At 36.8% G+C, this 16989-nt stretch overlaps 1 protein-coding gene across 1 annotated transcript in view; it reads right to left on the bottom strand.

The window, feature by feature from the left end:
* The window catches only part of uxs1 (UDP-glucuronate decarboxylase 1), a 151859-nt gene extending 138474 nt beyond the window's left edge, over positions 1-13385 (bottom strand). The window contains exon 1 of the mRNA XM_039743859.1: positions 12734-13385. Within this exon, the coding sequence (XP_039599793.1) occupies positions 12734-12827 (94 nt within the window). The 5' untranslated portion in view covers positions 12828-13385. The remainder of the gene's footprint in view (positions 1-12733) is intronic.
* Between the last annotated feature and the right edge of the window lie 3604 nt (positions 13386-16989).

Genomic DNA, 16989 nt, shown 5'->3' with positions numbered 1-16989 from the left:
GAAGGCCGAGCCTTTTCGGAAAGGGTGACCCACACAGAAGTGGGAAAAGATGAAGAAGACACAAAACTTGAAACTCTGATATTCCCCAGGAATACTGTTAATGATAAGTAACCAAAACAAAACCTGCATCACACGGTCAAAATTTTCTCTAGAAAATGACATCTCAGCATTTAAATAAGAAGACTTGTGTTGAAAGCCACTAAAAGGCCCACAATCACAGTGAAACACCTACAGAGTATAGCTGGCTGAGTAAGAAGTAAAGATGAATCAAGCATCTGTATGAAAACCTCAATGGGAATGTGCAACAAAAAAAAATGTTATTCATCATTACAACAATGGCCAAAATCCAAAGCACAATATCCCATGTCTAACACTGGCCTTGCCCCAAGGAACACTAGCCTGCAGTGCAGTATGATGGCCTCAACATTATGCCAAGGGCATTCACCTCATAAATCAATTTATAAATGACACCCTGTTTATGAAAATAGAAATGAGATAGAAGTAGTGCTGGGCGGTATACCAGTTCATACCAAAAAACGTTTTTTGTTTTTGTTATGATATGGATTTTTCTTATAAACGCAACACCGGTTTAAATAGCCTAAACAATGTTCAGAACGTGGCGCAGTGGGAAACTGTTTAAGGGGGGACCTTTTTCATTGCTGCAATGCTAAACACAACTGCAACGGAGTACATGCGTTAGTGGAGGTATTGAATGGTGAAAATGGACAGAGAACATTTCGAAACTGAAGCTGTAGCAGACAATATAATTGAACATGATGACACAGAAGAACTTTTGCCAAAAAAAGGAGCGGTGTCTGTTGTCTGGAGATACTTTGGTTTTAAAAGATCAGATGAGGACCATTATGTTCAAATGTGTGAATACTACTTCTATACTATTGGATAATACTGCAAGCCAAGTTGTACTTGGTTTATTATTTTTCAATACTGTGTAATGTACCTGGGTACTGTGTAATAATGTGACAACATGTTGACTTTATTCTCGTAATTTGTCATTAAAGTAGAACATCGTAAACTAAACTTCATCTTAAATGATTATTTCATTTACTAGATTTTCTCAAACCCCATCATAAGTTATGTAGCACATTAAATGCTTTGGGTTAAGTGTTCCCCGAGCCATGTTAATCACCATGTGCTTCTTAAACTGACTTCCTCTTGCTCCAAGAGGAGGTGCAGGCAGCGATCACCACACAGAATACATTAATTTCATGATATTCCTGCTCTCTGTACATTTAGAATGCTAAGATAAATACTTGATATAATTTTCATGATGAAATGCATTAAAGCATGTATTAATCATGTGGGGGCATGAAGGTTGCACTGCTGCCATGCATCAAGGGGGTCCCGGGTGTTCCCTGCCTTGAATTTGGATGTTTTTCTGCTTTACTCGGTGTGCTTCAGTTTACTTTCAAAATCATGAAGGATGTGGGGTTTTGTGATGCTAAATTGACCGTGCTAGTGTGTACGTGTGTGCTCGTATTCACCCTGCGATAAGCTGGCGCCCTGTTCAGGATTTGTTCCTGCCTCGCGCATGATGCTTGCTGGGATGGGCGCAACCCTGAATGGAAAGTTCTGAACACTCCATGGTCTTAAGTTTATAACTAGTTTTAATTTCACGAAGACGTTTATCATGTGGCGCTGGGTTAGGTGGAGAAAGAAAAAGGAAGGATAGGAGCCGACGGTTTGGTACGTCAGATGGAGACAGCATACATGCAATAAAGAAAGCCCGCACAGAAGAACATCCTGTGAATTCTGTGTTCGTGTCTCCGACCACCATATCACGAACCCAACATTTACACAATATTTCAGTTAAATCTGTGTGATACCCATTCGTACACCCAGTTTTTTGGAGCCTCGTCACACCTGCCATAACTTTCTCTACACTGAATGTACATCTGGGGACCCCTTACTGCAAGGGAGCAGCACTACCGGCACACTACCGTGCATGTTTAATACACATTTTAATGCATTTCATCATAAAATGATATCAAGTATTTATCTTAGCATTTTAAATTTTCAGAAAGCAAGAATATCATGAAGTGAATGGATTCTGTGGGGTGATCGCTGCCTGCACCACATCTTAGTGCAGAGGAAGTCACTTTAAGAAGTTTGTAGCGATTTACAACTGGGTTGGGGAAAACTTAAAAGGAAGCATTTAATGTGCTAACTTATGATAGGGTTACAGAATATCTAATAAATTAAACATTGATTTTAGGATGAAGTTTAGTTTATGACATTCTACTTTAATGACAAACTATGAGAATAAAGTGGAAATGTTGACTTTAATCTCGACATAAACAGCAAGAATAATGTGGAAATGTCAAGAATAAAAGTTACCATGTCGACTTTACTCTCGACATATACTGTAGTTGTTTTTTTTCTTCACTGTGGCCCTAATATGCTTCCGTACAGCAATACCACAAATAGCATTTTAAATACAAGTTGCAGTTTTATTATTTATGTATATAGCTTAAAGCAAGGTCCATTTTAATGCAATCTGCCTTAATGATGGTTCAGTTGATAAAGATGTTTTACCAAGTTGTACTTGTTTTATTTTATTTTATTTTTATTTGGTGAATACTGTGTAATGTACCTGGGCTTGAAGTCTTGAAGTAATAGTATTGTTACTGGAAGTTGCACTATCATTTATTTTGCTATTATTTATTAGTTTAAATATTTACGCCGTTTAATGATGGTAAAGTTGTTTAAAAAGTCACTTTAACGTGTCAGCGGACAGAGATTGTTAACATTAACAGAAAGTGTACTTGGTTTACAAAAAATATTTACTATTTATTCCTTTCCTAAGACATGTTCAGTGCAATACAACTTTTGACAAGCACCTCTGGATATTTTACGAAGTCTAAATGCCTCTTTGGAAAGGTTGAAAATATGTTGTCAAAATTTTAGTTTAAGTTGTTTGCAAAATTTGTTCAATAAAAAGGCTCTATATTTAGACTGCAACTGTCATGCAATGCAATTCCTTCTCTTCATTAGTGCCACCCCCTTGAAAACTATAACTTTATGGAGCCATGCAAACCTGTATTAATACTTTTGTACATTGTACAAAAAAATATTTTAATGTGCACACTTCTCATGACAGTGGAATAGTATATTCTTAGCCAGTCTACTGCAGCAATTGCAGTGGAAAATGTGGTTAACATCCACTCATGCATGGGAAAAAAATATATTCGAATACCGTGAAACCGGTATAATTTTGAAAAATTTTGGTCATACCGCCCAGCACTAGATACAAGTCAAACCCTTATCACACAAAAAGGCAAAAGACATTAACCATTTAGTAAATGAGTAAATACTATCAACCTTGAATGTTTGATAAATTACAAGGTAATATTCACTCTGATCCCGACTTGTAATAAATATGGTAGGGAAAACAAACTGATGGAATGTGAGCCTGGGTGTAGTATGTGTAAGTGGGCCTTTGATAAGTCAATGTCCTGTGCACACCTGCTTCCTACCTTGCATCCAGGGCTATTAAGCTGAATTCCCATAACCTTGAAAATGGACTGAGCACGATATGCTTCCGTAAGTTACTGCACACAAAAGTAGTCCATATACAGTAGACAAGAACAAATGTTTGTAAATTTCGCCTTTTAGTGTTATTAATGTATCAGACAAGCATTTTTTTTAATTAAATCACAAACAAAATAATAAGATACATCAAAATAAGTTTGTTTGATTTGAAGCAAAGAACAATTAAATGGCTTCTATTTTTTAATAAGGAGGTAGATACTAAATTACCGATGGGAGTACAAATTCAAAGCTTGGAATGGAAAGAAGATGCAGCATTACAGTACAGAAAGTTTTAAATAGTTTCTTTAAAAAAAAATCAAAGAACCTTTTCAAAAAAAAGATCTAAAGGAAAAGAGCTTGACTGGTGAGGAAGTAGAAGACTTCAAACTAGTTCCTCTTCATTGATTTTAACACACACCTTACAGTTCACTGAACTGTATGCCTGGAAAACCGTACAGAGCTCCACAATAAGAACTGGACTGCAAGGGGGATAAAAATAATAACCACCCATTTAAACAAATTAATACAGAACAGGGCTCCGTACTACTGGAATAAGAGTCAGGGAGAAAAATAAAAATAATTACTTTGAGCAAGTTATACAATACATATCGATTTTTTTTTTTTTTTTGCTTAACACCTACAATAGTCCACACACTTAAAAAACAAAAGGTTTTCAAATATTTTTTTATATAATGCGTTTTCAAAAAAAGCGTTCTGGCTGCGGAGTTCTGAATGTACTGTAGCTTCTGTATAGATTTTGCAGTGAGGCCGATGAGGAGGGAATTACAGTAATCAATATGATATATCATATTATAATTATATGATAAATATTTCATATTATTAAACAATGAACCAGAGTTTGAGCATCATTAAAGGACAGAAATGGATGGAGGAGGGCAATGTTACAAAGAGGACAGAATGATATCCTGTCATTTCAACATAACATGCAAAATGCATGCTTTTTGGCTAAAATATTGTTGAATAGTTACTTTTGGAATACTCAGGGAACACACCCTAAACAGTAAACTAAGCCTCATGGAAGAGACCAGCCTGTCCCCTTTCATTCATTGGTCAAGAATTCGGTCTTCAACTCAAAAAGTGACTTAGATGAGGCTTTAGTTAAGTGTTAAGCATTAGTCAAACTGATCACAAGATGACGGTCATCATATTAGACCAAAGTGAGTTTTAAATCTTTCATCAATGCAAGTCCAATAAGCACTTCCTCCCTTTAATTAGGCTGCTTCCCAAAATCCAGGCTACTAAATGATCATAACAAAGTATCCACGTTTACTGATATGAAGCACACTAACTTTCAAACTCTCTCTCTCTTTCTCTCTCTAAAGAAAAGGAAACATTTTAAAAATAACGCAATATGATTGTCAATGTAATTGTTTTGTGACGGTTATGAGTGTTGCTGTCATCAAGGATTTGATTATCATTAATTCTTTCAATCAGGGTCGTATTTGGAGGATGTGTTGTGTTCAAGTTATATTCCGTGTTTGTCAACCGTTGTAAAGATAACAGGTTTCATTCATCGAAGTGTTCACTACCCAAATCGGTACTCGTGAATCTAAGATGTTTAACAGGCATTCCCGGTATTAAGTTGTGAATTTGCCTGCAAATATTTAGCGGCAGCGTGTCTATGAACTTAATTTAAACTTAAGCTTTACACCTTGCTTTCCTATTGATATGTCTACAAATGCTTGTTCAGCTTTAGAGGGTTGTTCCTTTCTTACTGCATCAATAAACAGCTCGTCTTCCTCTTTAGCTGAGACATCACACACTGCATGCACGGGTTTACCTTTCCCAGTCCTGCAAACTTTATCGAAGTGGTTCAATTTACCACATTTTTTACACTGTCTTCCTTTAGCTGGACATTGACTTTTTCCACCATGTGCTTTGTTTCCGCAGTACCTGCACTTAAGAATATGCTTGTATGCGTCACACGCTACATATTCTTTTGCTGCCTTCTCAATTGTGTAATGCGTTTTTTGTTCAGCGCTCTTTGGAGGTCTTGCTTTTTGTGTGCGTACTGCATTCACAGTCAGTTCACGTGAGCAGCTCGGAGTACATGCATCGAAGGTTCTCAGCTGTGGTTGTGCTATCTCGTGCGATCTTGCGATGTCCACGGCTTTATTTAATGTTAGCTAAGACCCGGCACTTAAAAAGTTTCTCTCGCACTTTCGCTGAGTTTGTGCCTATCCCTGACCATCTCATCTTCGTTTGCATAAGCAGAGTCCTTCACCCGCAAATATTTAGCAGCAGCGTGTCTATTGGATTGCTTCTGACGGACGGCCTTATATGAGCAGGCACTCAATTACGTGGGAGGCGTGACGATGAGGGACACAACTCCGCCTCACACAGCAACCGAGCTGCAGGCTATGGCCGTATATATAAGTACGTAAGTAGGTCCCTTACACGTAGAATTTCGAAATGAAACCTGCCTAACTTTTGTAAGTAAGCTGTAAGTAATGAGCCTGGGGTACGCACGACAGAGCCCCGCCCGCCCACTCTAACCCTCCTCTCGTATCATGGGGAACGCATGACAGAGCCCCGCCCGCCATCTCTAATCCTCTTTCTGCTTCCACCGTTGCTCTCAAGGCTAAAGAGAAGGCTAAATCAAACAGTAATAATTAGCAAACAAACAAAGATAACTTGCAGTAACAGTGCAAAATTCACAATTGGTATGCCAGTTTAAAAGATAAGTTTTGAGGGTAGTTTTAAAATGTGTTATTGAATCGAGCTGATGTATATTAGAGAGAATTCCCAAGTTGAGGAGCACTATGAGAGACGCTCGAGTTCCCATAGCACAGAGTTTGATGTGTGCTACAGAAAGTACAGCTGCAGATTAGAATCGGAGTGAGCGAGAGGAGTGTCAGTATGTAGGAGTTCAGTGAGGTTGTGGAGAGCTTTAAATGTTAAGAGCGGTATTTAGTATTGTATTCTGTAGTTAACAGGAAGCCAGTGAAGTTGAGAGAGAATAGGTGTAGTACGTTCAGTGGATTTAGAACAGCAGGTTATTATCCTGGCAGCAGAATTTTGAATAAACTGTAAGCGATGGATACATTTTTGGGGGATGACAGATAGAATAGCATTACAGTAATCTATATGCGAGGTGACTCGGGCATTAACCAATACTTTAGTACTGTGTTGCGTAAGAACAGGATGAAGTTTAGAAATGTTTGAGATGGAAGAAAGCAGTCCGAGAAACGTTACTTATACAGGAGGAATTATTTAATAATAACAACAATAATAATATTTATTATTATTATGATTTAATAATTGCCATTATTAGTGTATAAATTGATATAAATAATTGCATGTAAACGATTCGACAAAATCTGTTGTATGTAAACGATACTGTTTTTTCATCAGAAAACCCATACCTGTATTAGTTTAAATGGCACTTTACCACTCGCAATAGTGCAGACGCGCTGACTTATCGTGTCGACTGGGCAACAAAGTGAATGTGGCATCTATCTATATATGTCTATGTTTTCCATAGCCTGCTACAGGAAGGTACTCTCGACTATTGGCATTGGTTTTGCTCCTTGCTATTTTCGTTATACTGCGATGGTGGTTTCCTAAGCCTGTTACACTTAATTCCTTTCTCACCATTTTCTGTTCCTATTCTTACACCGCCGCATGCTACGGCGGGCTCCGGCTAGTTACAGTTACTAGTTTTATATGTGCTGCACCACATACCAAAACAGAGAGGCCAAACAGATCGTACACAGCCACGGAGGATACAGATTTTCATTACTGCCACCCTTTATTCAGTAATCAATATCTGCTGCTAGTGTAATAATTCTTTGCATTTATATAGCGCTTTTCTCACTTCTCAAAGTGCTCAGCAATTGCAGGCTAAGGGCCTTGCTCAAGGGCCCAACAGAGCAGAGTCCCTATTGGCATTTTGCAGGATTCGAACCGGCAACCTTCGGATTGCCAGTGCAGATCCCTTGCCTCAGAGCAACCACACTTATTTAGTCTATGTATATCTTTAGTAATCACAACATAATTTATTTTTCATTGCTTTACAAAGGTCAAAACTCAACATTTACTAACTATATGCATTTTAGAACATTTAACCAAAGCAAGAAAAAAAATAAGCACAAAATAAAATGCTTTCAGGGCACGTTCAGAAACTTTTTTTTATAGACTGTTCAAGTATAATTTGTAAAACACAAGCATCAAAGTCAAAGCAATGGCTAAATTCCTTTTGAAAATTTTAAAACAATTAGTTTTGTGCATTGCAAGCATTAAACACTAAACCAACAATTTTGAGGAATTTTGCACAGCAAATTTATTATAAATAAGTAAGATCATGATATATAGTATGTGCACAAGCAAAATCTATTTCTCAAACATTCAGTTAAAGAAAACAGCAGCTAATAAACTTCTCTTAAATAATGCACCAAAGGATAAATGTTATGTTAAGCATGTAGGCATGTGTCTGTGTGTGAAGTAGATATGAATATTTATGTATATTAGGACTACAAAAACCAATAAGCAACATTTAAAACACATACAAAACGAATAAACTGAAAAATATCCAATAACTACAATTCAAGCTCTCTGTTCTGTCAGAGTTCAGAAAGACAATTCCAATTGATAACCCAATATTAAATGAATGCTCAGAATATGGCTATTGTTGCACTGACAGGAGGTATCATAGACTCCACTGGAGTGTTCATGGAAGTTAAAAGATGTTAATCACATACTAACATTAAAACATTTACTTTAATTGATTAACTGCACTTGCAGTTTCCCATATGCAAAGACTGATCAGTTGCTCATCTAAATCAGCCATTTTTTTACTACAAAAGGCTTGATCAACGATTGGTAAATTGGCTGATCACAACAAAATTGATTTTTCTTCAGCTACTTCTTTTCTAATCTGTATGATAATTTAGTTACATTGCTCCTTTATTTGAGCTAGCACACTAGTTTGCTGCAAAACGTCCTGTCAACAGAGAGAAGCAAGGCAGACTTTACCAGAGACAGAAATGGCTGTAATATTAATATTAGCCTTTACATAAAAGAAAGGTGGAGTAATAAAACTGAAAAAAGAAAAAAAAAATTCAGATGTTCTATGCAATTAGACAAACAATAAGAAAAGACCTTTTTATTTTGCCCTATCATTAAAACGGCCACTCCTTGTCAGAGTTTGGAAATGTGTTGTGTCGCGTTGCATCTCATATTTTCAATTAGAAAAAGAAAAGACAAAGAAAAATTTGAAATTGCTGCTTAGTAAAAACAATAGTCTTGCTAGCTAACAGCAAAATTTGTCTATTTCACTTATCACTTGTTAAGGATGTTAGCTTTGTAACTTCTTGATAAACATCACACAAACATTTGATAGACTTGCAGCTTTTTTAAAGGTTTGTACTGTGTTTCATATTTGTTTGTGTGTATCATACAGTATATTTTTTGGTGAAAAACATGTACTGCATAATTAAAATGGTATTCCATATTTATAATTAAAATGTCAAAAATTAGGATAGTCAAGCTGGCACGCTGTAAAAACCACCTGTATATAGTAAATGTATATTTTACCAGCAACAAAAGTTGTTGTGCAATTAACGATTAAAACCTATAAAAGCATGTATATTTACATTTAAGCAGTGTTTAACTGCCAATATCAATTGATTAAATCAATGTGTGAGAATACACCAATCAGTCACAACATTAAAACTACTAACTGGTGAAGTGAATAACATTGATTATCTAATTACAATGCCACTGGTCAAGGGTTGAGATACATTAGGCAGGAAGAGAATAGTCAGTTATTGAAGATGATGCATCAGAGGAAGGAAGAAATAAAATGGGAAAGCTCGAGGATCTGACCGACTTTGACATGGACCAAATTGTGATGGCTAGACGACTGGTTCCGAGAATCTCCAAAACGTCAGGTCTTGTGAAGTGTTCCCGATATGCAGTGGTTAGTACCAACCAAAAGCCATCCAAGGTAAGACAACTGGTGAACTGGCTACAACGTCTTGGGTGCACGAAGGGCCACTGTTGTGCATGAGGAGCGAAAACTAGCCCGTCTGGATCAATCCCACATAAGAACTACTATAGCACAAATTGCTGAAAAATGTAATGCTTCCCGTGACAAAATGGTATCAGAATATACAAGGCATCGCAGCTTGCTGTGTAGATGCAGACTGGGCACAGTGTCAATACTGATCTCTGTCCACTGCCAAAAGTGCCTAAAATAGGCATGGGCGCATCAGAGCCAGACCAGAGCAATAGACTTAAAGGACTTAAAAGGTCTGCTGCTAACATCTTGGTGCCAGATACCACAGGACACCTTCAGAGGTCTTATAGTGCCCATGGCTTGACAAGTCAAGAGCTGTTTAGACAGCACAAGGGGGACGTACACAGTATTAGCCTGGCAGCTTTAATGTTGCAGCCGATTAGGGAATATGTTTTTTTGTTCCTTTTTTTGTTAAACAATTGGCAGAAACTACTTTTTTGTTTACATGAAACTTTGTTTTAGATAAGTATATTACAGAAGAAATTAATATGAGATCTTGCAATTAAGAGAGGCACCTTATTTTGTATGTCATACAGTATGCATTATGGATACTTTTCTGTACATATTTCACTAGCTAAAAAAATGTACTTTAAGGGAATTTCATTTATAGCACCTGTGGTCTATAGTTTAATTATAAAAACACCAAAGTTAACACTTTAATAACGCTTCAATGTGTCTGGTTATTCAGGATCTTTTAGTGTAAAAGGTTTTTTAAAGTGATAAAGAAGAAAAAAAATTGAATCAACATCAGAATTGTCCAATTTAGTATCATGAAATCATGATTGTTACTGTCCCTAAACAAACTTGATGAGGGCATCCAAACACATTAGCTTTCAAGTCATTTGATGTTTTACTTAATGTTGGTTACTCTACTGTCTTGTGACGGGTGAGACATGCAATAAAGAATCTCAATTGCACTGTGTACACTTAATACTAATCTGAACTTTAACAGGCACCACAACTACTTTCAGAATGTTCTTGTGTTGGAAAGATAAATAAAAATGTACTTACATTCACATATTGTATATCCAAGGGTCTTAAATGAAAAAGGAGCAAGAAGGTCGCACCAAGTGTAAATTCAACCTCGAGCCAATTGAATGATTAAAATCATCATTTTAAGGTTTTTTTTTTTATTATTTAAACAAGATTTTCAATAAGGTAATGAAAGAGTTGGCATGTATTTTCCTAGTTTTAGCCTTAAAAATAATAAAACTTGAAATTTCCTGTGTGTACATCTTATATATCAATATGATTTAGTTATACTGAACACTACATACACTAACTCTATAATGTACCTATTAAGGGTGCTCTAGCGGTTTTCAAATGGTTTTAAAAGCAGCAATTTAATATACAATAGGTGCATATTACTCTGAATTATGTCAAAGTATAGTGTCTATAATTTAGATCTTTATTTTTATTATCTAAAAATAGTAGGTTTATAAACATTTACCATGAAAATTCCACTCAGTATAACTAGTTCAACATTGTACAAAAAGCAAAAAAAGAAAAATATATTTCATCCTAAATTAAAACTCCATCAACCCATTCATAAAACACATTGCATTCAATTGTAGTATCATGGGAGCTGAAGCCTATAACAGAGGCACTGGGAACAAGAGGACAGTCCATCAGAGAGTACACTCACTCGCATACCACTCTGTTACCAGACAAATTTAGAGTCACTGTGCTTTGAGGGTGTACTCACACAAATAGCAAAAGAATGCTCCAAATCTTTGAAGTAGTGAGTGACCTAGGATTTCAGTATCCTGATCTAGAGAAGAATCAGTGCTAATTATATTTCCCATGAGTCACCAGTATTTAAATTCTGGAGTTTCTACTCCTTTTTGCCATAAGTTCAAAAAGTAATATTTCAAATCTTGTGATTCAGCTCTTTTCTAAAAATGACTGATAAATTTGAAAGATATCAGAACTTTACAGTACAATGTGTATGTGCAGCAAAATGAATAGGCTGCTGTAGAAAGGCCACCAAAAATTACCTTCCAAACTACAGACATGTTCCTTTGACTTACCTATTTAAAATAGCAGCAGAGGAATTACAAGATTTCTTTACTGTGCCAATGAAAAGACTAGTTACTTTTTATATGGGTGAAATGATAAACAAGATCTGTCTTGAGAATAAATGGGTTAAGTTGTTTTTCCTTGTGTTTCTGTAGTTCCTGGAACATTTGAGTTGCACTTTTTAAGGATAGTAATTTGACTTCAGAAAGTCAGAATTAAGGGGTGGTCGCTGATATCATAAAGTAGGAACTTCATGGAAACTACAACAAACAGACTCCCAACTAGAAGAAGAAAAAATAAACAATAAGGTTCTTATTCATTCTCTACAAAAAAATGCAAAACTTTCCAAACTTGAAAAAGAAAATTTGTCAAAGCTTATAGACCATTATTAAATGATGTGAAATGGTGAGCCATTATGCAGTTACTGGAACAACAGATACGTGTTTAACTCAGATTTGCCAAAGACTACACTGACTATACAGTATTTGTGGAATGCAAACATTAGTTTCAAGCAGCTAAGTAGGCTATTGTGAGGCTACAGCTAACAGTGTAAATCGTGTTGCAGAAATTGGGCAAACTGAAGTAAAAAGCTATCGGCTTTAATAAATGTTACCTTTAACGGTTAATGTATCTCTGCAAAGCTGCAGATAAATGGAGGTATATGAAAACAACTTGTAGACTATCCTAGTATTGCGGCTCCAGTAATCACACTACAGTATTCACAAATTAAAAGATACACAACAACAACAATTGACAACCGTCTGCACCTACATGAATACATCACTGTCAATGTTTGGCGTTATTTTGCAGTTTTCTTCCATTCTCTTAGATTTTTCTTCACATGTTTTTTGAGAAGCACTACAAAATTGGACTCGTTTTTGTAACGTTAACTCCTGATTCATTAACGCTGACCGCTAAAGGTATTTGGCTTAATACACAGTGATCTACACGCCTGTAAAAGTATATTCGGCTCTTCGTGATTCAAGTAAATGAAGAAGTAATGTCATGCTTACTATCTATCACCCAGCTGTGTGTGTTCGACTGTCAGGGATGCTACAGTGAGGGATACCCATAAAGCTAACACTGGCAGCAGATGCAACGTGAGAAGAACAAACATTTACTTACAGGCAACATAAGCGATCAAGGCGAGGGCAATCAGCAGCTTCATCATTCTCCTGTTTATTCCAGTAATTAGCCAAACCATCCGCTTTTTCATCATCCGCCGCACACCAATCTCGCGAAACCCGGAAGCATGCGAGCTCCCTTCACTGCATTTGTGAGCTCAATGAATTAAACTCCTCATAACTTATTTGCTCTCCATGACATAAAACGTGTCCACGAGCCTGCTGCCGCGCTCGCCGTTAGCCACTTGTTAACTTAGTACACCGATCGTCCCAACAAACTGAGGAAAACGCGGCTTTCAGTCCAGTCAGAATTTACTTTAAATGAACACACCACGATAAGCAAAAAGAAAAAGAAAAAAACAGTCGTAATGGCAACTAAGTACAAGTCACAAAAGCCATTTCTTTTGCCATTAATATTTCTACAACGCACTAAAAAGTGCCAGCATGATGCTGAAAATGTAAAGCATGAGTCGAGTTAAACGTTCATGCAATCCTGGGTCCACGTCTCCCCCCCTTTTACGACTTCAGTCCTTTCACTTTCTTCTACTCCTCATAGGCCCGCAACACCATAGAGTGCGAGACGATCTTCAATCTACTAGCTGTGCCTGCCGCGATTACACTAGAAGTACACAGCGACTGGTATTTGCTCAGCTCATAAATTAAATTCCTTAATTAGATTCACGTACTACACAAGTGATTAGAGTCAGCCACATAGGTGCTGGTGTTTTCTGCTATCGTTTTCTTACAGCGCATTCGAGCATAACCTTTAACCCCTATATTAATACTCAGTCCACACAAGTCAATCTTAGCACAGTAGAACTAAGTTTGATCGGGTAAGCAATTATAGTTTGCGAAAGGGAGAAATGTTTGAACTCTCTTTCGAAGAGTACGAAGATAAGTGCTGTTTAAACATACTGAAAATTGAAGTTGAAGTGCTGTAGTATTAAAAAAAATAATTGATCTGATTAAAAAAATGCATCTGCTTTAATGCTGGTATAGTGGAACAAACGAAGAAATCGTTATCAGTTTTATAACTAGTCTGATTAATTTTGCAGTACTTTAACAGTACATTCAAAGTACGTTGTTGGGAATACTATATTTATCCAAAAATGGCAGCTCTAATTCATTTTGTTTGTATATGACTAACAATTTAACTTGTGTAAGCTCAGGGACCTGTGCATGTTTCGAAATACAGTCAGAATCACGTTTTTTGGCCACGTATGCACGCATTCGAGGAATTTGACTCCATATGGTTGCGTGACAGACATACAATCAATTGATAAATTCACACCTGAGATAAATACAAGTCAAAGTATCTAAACATATGCATGAAAAGTGAAACAAATACGGAATTAAGCATTAGTTGTATTTAAGATTACCGCAAGATGATCGGGTGTTGCTCAGACTAGGCAAAGACAGCCCAAATGAACTTTTTGTGAGTTTGATGGCCTGTGGAAAGTAGCAGTTCTTACATTTTTTTTCATATTATAGTCTGTAACACTTGGCAGATGGGAGAAGTTCAAAGAGGCCGTGACCTGGATGTGAGGGGTCAGTGACGATTTTCCCTGATCATGACTCCAGAATAGTTCAGGTCCTGTGAAGTCTGGTGCCAGTGATCTTTTCGGCAGACCTGACTATTTCTTGTAGGCTGTTTTTGTCATATTTAGTTGCTGATCAAAACTACACTGTATAATGTGTTTAGAACAGACTCAATGATTGTTTTGTAAAACTGAATCAGAAACTCCTGTGGTAGATTGCACTCTCTTAGCTGTAACTGGAAGTACATCTGCTGCTGGGGCTTTTTATGATGAAATCTGTTTTGGACTTCCATGTCAAATCCTGGGTGATTAAATATCCCAGAAACACAAATATTTCCACAACTGACACATTGTTAAGTATGGAGATGGAAGGTAATATTGGTGGGGGGAGGGCTCCTCAAGTCCACTGTCATCTCCAGAGGTTTGAGTGTGTTTGGCTCATCACACCAAAGAGCCAACTGCTCAACTTTCCATCTGTTTGCAAACTCTTGACCATTTCTGATGAATCCAGTGATGGTTATGTCATCTGCGTATTTGATGAGTTTGATAGAGTGGTTCCCAGAGGTGCTGTTATTAGTACAGACAGATAACAGCAGTGGGGAGAGCACACTTTGCTGGGGTACCAGTGCTAATTGAACAGAAGTAGCAGGTTAGTTTCTCCAATTTCACCTGTGGTTTCTTATATGTGAGGAAATTGTTAATCCACTGACAAATGAAGTCAAGGACAAAAGGCTGGGTGAATTTAGAGCAGGGGAGTTCTTGGAAGATTGTGTTAAATGCTGTTCACAAACAGAATACTTGCATAGGTCGTTCAGTTGCCAAGATGTACTACAGACCCATACTGACTGCATCATCCATTGGCCCGTTTGTAGGACAAATTGCAGGAGTCCAACAGGGGATCCTGCAATGTCCTTCAGGTGACCTAACACCAGTCACTGAAAGGTTTTCATGATCACAAATGTTAAAGCAACAGGCATGTAGTCATCCAGTCCTGTCACGTGGGATTTGTTTGGAATTGGTATGATTGTGCCTTGTTTGGGGCATAAAGAAACTTCACATAGCACTAATGATTTGTTGGAAACTTGTGTAAAGACAGGGACTAATTGCTTAGCACAGATTTTCAAGCAGAAGGTTGAGACACTATCTACAATAGACCTGTTGCTTTCTTGGTATGTTATCTCTTGAAGAGCTGACACACATCATCATCACAGGTATTCAGGGCAAGTAGTGAAGGTTGTATTTGTTCATATACTGGGAGGGCTAAAGCCATTGTGGGGTATGACCTTGGACTTCGCAAACATGGAGTAAAACATATTCAGGTCATTAGCCAGTTGGTTGTTCTTTTCCATATGTGGGGATAGTTTCTTGTAGTCGGTAATATCTTGCAGACCTTTTCACAAAAACATATTTTTCAGAAGGTGTTCTTTGCCAGACTCATTTCTTTTGTCAGTGTGTTGCTTGCCTCCCTACACAATAATAATTCATTACATTTATATAGCGCTTTTCTTACTACTCAAAACGCTATCCACACAGGGAGGAACCGGGAAGCGAACCCCCAATCTCCTTACTGCAAAGCAGCAGCACTACCCCTGCACAACCTGTGAGGACATAATGTTTGGTCCTATAGGTAGTCTTCTATAGGTAGTCTTCTTGGCCCAGTGATGCTGCATGAATGTTGCTGTGAACCATTGAAAATAATAATTTATTCATATGGAATGTATCTCATAAATATATAGCAAGTGGTTTAAAAAATTTTTCGAATAAAAACAATAACAATTAAAACTGGGTGGTTCAGTATGTAGCACTGCAGCCTCACACCTTCTGGCCAAATTGCAGCAGAGACATGACTATGTGGATTTCACATGTTGTTGGTTTGTTTTCCATACACACCCCAAATTAGTGCAGATTAGATTAACCGACAACCCAAAATAACCTTTTGTAAACCAGTAAGCCTTGTGACAGACTAGCACCCAATGCAGAGATGTTTTATGCCCTATGCCAAAGCTGCTGGTTAGACTCCATTATGTGAGCTACATAGTAGATGGAAAATAACTAAAAATAAGTTATTATAACTAATACAAATAAAAGTGAATCCAATAAAATGCAGAATTGTGAAAATCTATCATTGGAGGGCTAAAACATTAAATATTTAATATATTAGCTAAAATGTCTAAGATTTACTTTGAGTTTTTTATTAAATGTATAAGGATGTGTTTTACAAGATGTCAAAGAAATAGCTACAAAAAAAAGAAAAACAAGTTAAACTTATAGATAAGAATAATAATGAGTAAGTAGCATACAAAAAAAATAAATCAGTATGCATATACATAGATACTTATATATACTGTAATCAGCAGAAATATAGAATCTTTATGAAATCTCTAAAAATGAGTCCAAAGATAAGGTCAGATGGCCAGAGATAACAGAACGAAAAAGACCCAGAGGTGAGAAGCTAGAAAGAAAAAAAAACCCGAAATCTGAGCATTCTTCCTAACATATATGTATTTAAGTCATTTTTTATTGTTTTTTTAGGGATCATCTTGAAGAAATTGACACAGTGGGTCTTATGGGAAGTTGGGGTATTTGTTCAAGAAAAAAAATAGTTAATAATGATTGCATATCCTTGAGGAATATAATAAACCAGTAATGGTGCACTGTACGATAACGTGCAGCGAAAACACTTGACTGTTTCTCTGTATGTTTAGCATTCTTTTGCTCA

Source organism: Polypterus senegalus, chromosome 2 (assembly GCF_016835505.1).
Source record: "Polypterus senegalus isolate Bchr_013 chromosome 2, ASM1683550v1, whole genome shotgun sequence".
In the NCBI taxonomy this organism is placed as follows: Eukaryota; Metazoa; Chordata; class Cladistia; order Polypteriformes; family Polypteridae; genus Polypterus; species Polypterus senegalus.
The sequence above is the reverse complement of the archived record's forward strand: the minus strand, read 5'-3'. Positions and strand labels throughout refer to the sequence as shown.